Below are 6,000 nucleotides of genomic sequence, written 5' to 3' on the forward strand. Positions count from 1 at the left end.
ATGTACGCACACGTTTTCTCTACCCAAAGGGTAGAGAGACCGTTTGATGAAGACCCCAGATTGTAAACAAAGAAAAAGGAAATAAGAGAGCAATCTACAGGTAAGAGTGTTATGAATAAAATGTCAATAAATGTTGTCTTTATTGTATGCTAATTACTCAAAGATACAATTGCCAAATGTTATGATTACAATTTAACCTACCCGTTATCGCCCTTCGGTCACGGATGTAGTGATTGCATTTACAGACCACATGTTTTTGAAGTCATGTCCAATGCTGGTTCCCCTCTGTAAAATAAATAATGGTTCTTTTGGCTCTGGAAGATCAGCATCACTGCATAGCATAGAAACTGCTTCTGCCATCGTTGGCCTGTCCTTAGCCAGATCCTGAACACAAAGAAGTCCCATGTGTATGCACCTCAAACCCTGTGATAGAAATGGAGACTCAACCAATGCTTGATCCATCAATTCTATTCCTCTGCGTTCCTTCCATGACTTCCATGCCTGAAATTTTGTATGCCTTCTTTTGTATTAGACCATCAAAAGCGTGCATGTAAATGGGATGAAATTATCTGGTATGGGTTTCTGAGTCGAATTTTTGTACTTACGTGTCCAAGAGGATGTTCATGATGTAGAAATTCCGTATTTCTTTTGCCACTGATAATCTCTAACAGCATTACTCCGTAACTAAATACATCTGATTTCTCTGAGATTACTCCTCTCATGGCATATTCAGGAGACATATAGCCACTGCATTTCATCATAAGAACTTATAGTCAAAATATTGTCAAGAACAATAACAATATGATAGGTTCCTAGCATAAGTTCACATTTCGACGTCACTTCCATTTCGACTAGGATTAATACATCTTTAGTGGATTAAAAAGATGATAGATAGTAAAAAAACTCTACAGAGGAAATAAACAATTCTCACTATGTTCCAACAATCCGGCGAGTATTCGCCAACTCTTGTGTCATTTGAAAAGTCCGTGCCAATCCAAAGTCTGATATCTTGGGATTCATTTTCTCATCTAGTAGAATATTGCTACACTTCAAATCTCTGTGTATAATCCTTAAACAAGAATCTCGATGGAGATAAATAAGCCCACGACCAATGCCCTGAATAATGTTGAAACGAGTTTCCCAATCAAGTTGCTTTCGTTTCTTTGGATCTGGGAATCAAGAAGCTAAAAGTGTTAGAAAGGTCAATTGTCAGAAACTAAATGATCTATATCCCAAAAGTAGTACAAATGATCCTTATGTTAGATAGCTTTTATTTATCAGCAAATGACCTCTAAACTGCTGAATAAGGCATGCGAATGTCATTGCTACGATAACAGAAATATTCATTACAGTTCTTGTTAGAATAAGTGGAGGTTTCAACATATATACAGGAGAAATGATCCAAGTCTAGCCGATGTAGGACTCCAACAGTTCTAAACTTTAAGCAGCCCGTAAGCATTCTTTGGCTAGAGAATCTATTTCAGACAACAGTACAAGTTAATTTCAGTTACTATTACTTATCATCAATATGCTTTCAAACTATAACTGAACCGAATATGTTGACAAATTACAAGAGAAAGAAGTCGAGCCAAAACTTACCAAAGAGAAAAGTGTCCAAACTTTTGTTGGTCATGTACTCATAAACCAATAATCTCTCTTCCCCTTCAATGCAACAACCTAAAAGCTTAACAAGATTCCTATGTTGGAGCTTGGAAATCAACATGATTTCATTCTTAAACTCTTCAATTCCTTGCCCAGAGTCCCCTGACAGCCTTTTCACTGCTATTTGCTGTCCATGATCTAGCGTTCCCTATTTTAGTTTAATGTGTTACGTATTTAGTGTTGGCTCCATTTTGATGGATTCGAATAGTCATAACCGAAACAAGTTTGTGAATACAAGTGCATTAGTACCTTATAAACTGCACCAAACCCTCCTTCACCAAGTTTGTTTCTGTAGCTGAAGTTGTCAGTGGAAGCTATTATTTGCTTGAACTCATATATTGGCAATTCTATAGACTCCTTTCTAAGAACCTCTTCTTGTAGTGTCTCCCTCGGAACAATTGCGTTCTCCGATCTCAAGAGATTTAACTTGGTTTTCCTTCCTACATATGGATCATTTATCCATGTCAAGGTATATATATACACATATATATAAGGTGGTAATCATTTGAGAACCTGGTTATCTGTGAGAACTGTGTGATCCAAGCACGTATGTGGGTTCAATGTTACCATGTCTTGGTTTCATGTTTGAAACAGAAAAGCACAAAGATCGGGGTTCAATAAGTATTCACAATATGAATTTCCATGTCTGGACTTTCATGTTTGAAATAGGAAACACATTGGTTTTGGTTCAGTAAATAATCACAGTGTGAATTACCATGTATGGGTTCAACATGTATGGTTGTGAATGAATCTCACAGTTCTCACAAAATACATAGTTTTCCCATTAGTCCCCTCTTTATATACACATATAGGGTCAGGTTCAGGGAAAACTGCAAAAAAAAAATGAAAAACTGAGGAACACCTTAGTAACCATTCATCCTTATGGTATGCACATGTACATACAAGTAATTTGTAAGCAATTTGTCCGGTATTACACATGTGCATAACATGCACACGTGCATAGAAACCAAGAAACAACTTCAATTACTTGTATGCACATATGCATATCATAAAGATGAATGGTTACCGGGGTGTTCCTCAACCTTGAACGTCACTCTTCCTCTCTCTCTATATATAAGATATATTTTCTTGCCTTTCTTATATGTTGTCCACTTGTACGCAAGAAACATGAAGCCACCTAAGAGGAGTACACCACCTATGGTTGTGAAACTGATGAGAAGTTTTGCTCCTTTTGTTTCTTCTCCTATAAAACTGTGTCAGGATAAACCGAACCAAACCAAACCAAACGAACCCAGTTTACACCTTAACAAGAATCCTTAGTTTACCTGATTCCACATAAGAAAGACGCAAGTAAAGATCCTCCCCGCCATCTGAAAACTGCTCGATATCCATGAGGTCTTTTGTCCAAATCATACATAGAATGCCTTCCACATACGCGTATGCCTTACAAGAGCAGTTGCCCAGGCATAAGCGCTTGCATTCATCGGTATCGGTGTATGGAAAATACTGATGATGATCTGGGAGCTTGATCCCTCTTAACATCTTGAACGTATCCGGTTTAGTCTTTCCCGAAGCTAAACTGCTTGCATTCTTCTCACACAAAAGTTCACTTCGCCTCACACAACCTCGTGTCCAATTGCTTTTGCTCCATTCATCATTCGACTGTGGCACAAACCCTCTCAAACAGTCACAAGTCGGAAACTTGCTCGTACAAATCGCAAAAGCACCACAAACTCCATAAACATCACAACGATTCTCCGGTGCTCTCCACGTAAAATCCCACGTGTTAAGATCATCATCCCAATAATTCAAATGCAACACACCATCGGGTCGTAAATAAAGCCAGTGGATGTCATACGAGTTATACTTATTGATCGCGAGATACGCTCCTCCTTGCGGGTTCTCAGGCATGAGACTTATATGACTTGAGTACCCCGACTCCTGCTCCGGTATACCTATAAATTTCCCACCATCCCACGGCCCACTTCTCCAGTACGGCTTCGAACCGCGCCAGATAAAAGCTTGTGGCGGCTGCTCTTCCGAAAGCCCCGCTACGAAATCTCCAACGGTTGGATCATCGTCACTTTTCCATGATGTCAATACATGTTTCCCTTGTGTTTCCCCTCTCGCTCCAAGCCTCATTCCCGGTAATAAACTGTTACTCGGATTATCAAAACTCTCCCACAATATCGATCCCGAGACGGTATCATTAAGCGCAAAATCTCCCGTGTCTGTAAGCTTTGCAATTGTTTCATTGAACTGGACTCTTACATTTGTCGACCAGATAACATTACTCTCCCCATCTTCGATCCTCAAGTTCCCATCGTCACCAATCGTTAGGCTAGAACCAGTGTCGGAAACCGAGAGCGGGTTTTCTCTGTTTGCCACCCATATAACTCTCCGTGCCGGAACGTCTTTGTACCAAATACCAAGATATCGCGTAGTCGAGTTACCGGGATTGAAGAATCCGAGCTCGAAAACTTGATTGGTAGAGATGAGAGTTTGTTGTAAGGAGATCTTACCATCTTTGGTCAATATGTCTGTTGACTTGCAGTGTCTTAATGAATTAAGCAGGATATATAAGCATGCCATGCCAATAGACACAGCCATATTCATACCCATTGGTGAGAGTCTTTCTGCAGATTTTAAGTCATTAGCTTCACATTCTATGGATCTCTTAGCTTCTTTGCATGATGTTCAAGTTTCAATCTATGACCAAGTCTTCCTTTTGTAGTATTTAATATTTTAAAAAAGAGTTCCATTTTGGTACCTAAGATGTAAAGTTTTAAACATCTAAGTACCCGGATAACCGGTTGAAGCATTAACCGGTTATCATGTTGATGTAACAAGTGATATGGTATCCAACTCAGGGGCTGTTTACTTGCAACTTAATTAGGCTTATTGGTCTATCTGGCTTATTAGCACAAATCAGTATTATTTGCTGAGGTGGTTATTAACATGAATTTTTTTAATCTAAAATTAGTCTTCAACCAGTTATCCGAGTACTTAAATGTTTAAAAACTTTACATCTTAAGTACCAAAAGAGTAATTTTATAAATACGTTATCCAAAACAAAAATCAAGTTAAAATACGTTATTTTTACATGTAATTTGTTCTAAACTGTATATCTTATGTTGAGTGCTCCTTTCTTAACATGATGATATAGGCTTTGACTTTTGTAAGCAATTTCGGGGTACCGACAAGTAGTGATATCATCTCGTTTTTTTTTAAAGAAACCCTCCCACGACTAACACTTTGATAGCTATGGTTTCTCTACTTTAATTTCTACCATAATATATAAAAATGATTATTACAATTTATTATTATATATATATATATATATATATATATATATGTCAATATCACATTAGTCAACATGATGAAAGTATAAGCATGTAAGGGCATATTAGGAAATTGAAAGATTGATTCAGGGACGGACCCATTATACTGCATACAGTAGTATAGGTTACTGTTTCGTTCTTCTGTCATGTAAAAAGATTCGGGTTGTGAAAGGTGTCATCGTATTATTTTTGTTTGAGGGTACTCGCATATTTCTTGAAACTATAATAATAACACGGGTTTCTCTTGATAGAGTTGGTTTGCATGGTCTTTTCTTTGATTCTGAGTGCGGGTTTGAATCTCATTTGCATCATTTTCTTAGTTTGTAGTTTTAATATTAGGTTTATTATATTTATTTAAAATGGGATAAAAGACGGACCTCATACAAAAAGTAAGGATAATTAACAGAGCAAAGATGATTTTGTAAAAAAATATTCATAACTTCATCTTTTATAATCAAATGGTGTCATCACTTAAAAAAATTCTAAGTACGTGGCTTGATTAATCACAACATTGGAATTAGGGATGACAAAGTTTCTTACAAAGTTTTCGTTGACCAAAAAGTGGCTCAACTCCCTTGAAATTAGGGATGGCAAAAAAACCCCGCATCCGACGGGAAACCCGATGCCGACTCTGGTTTGACCAAGGAATCGCAAATTGATCGGGATGGAGAATTGCCGAATTTATATTCTGGAGATGAGGATACCCTTCATTCCCGACCCTGTGTACTAATTAAAAAAAAATTCTATGTGTGTGTGTATATACATGTATAGGGTCAGGTTTAGGAAAAACTGCAAGAAAATGAAAAACTAGTAATATTTTGGTAACCATTCATCTGAACGGTATATACACGTGCATACAAGTAATTTCTAAGCAATTTGTCCGATATACACATGTGCATAACATGCACACATGCATAAAAACCAAAAAACAACTTCAATAACTTGTATATACCGTTCAGGTGAATGACTATCAGAGTGTCCCTCAGTTTTTTATTTTTTGTCGGTTTTTTGTTAAACCCCTCTCTCTCTCTCTCTC

General features: G+C 37.5%; 1 protein-coding gene across 1 annotated transcript; it reads right to left on the reverse strand.

Moving 5' to 3' along the window:
• Positions 1-98: 98 nt before the first annotated feature.
• LOC112526362 (G-type lectin S-receptor-like serine/threonine-protein kinase At1g61370) lies at positions 99-4,215 on the reverse strand. The gene is made up of 7 exons (XM_025136645.1): positions 2,949-4,215; positions 2,756-2,866; positions 1,912-2,102; positions 1,600-1,810; positions 932-1,169; positions 606-747; positions 99-501 (listed from the first exon to the last, which is right to left on the reverse strand). Exons 1-7 carry the CDS (start codon positions 4,213-4,215, stop codon positions 205-207), a joined length of 2,457 nt encoding a protein of 818 aa, XP_024992413.1. The 3' UTR covers positions 99-204.
• Positions 4,216-6,000: the final 1,785 nt, after the last annotated feature.

The sequence above is a fragment of the Cynara cardunculus genome (genome assembly GCF_001531365.2).
Source record: "Cynara cardunculus var. scolymus isolate 2C chromosome LG 14, CcrdV1, whole genome shotgun sequence".
Lineage (NCBI taxonomy): Eukaryota > Viridiplantae > Streptophyta > Magnoliopsida > Asterales > Asteraceae > Cynara > Cynara cardunculus.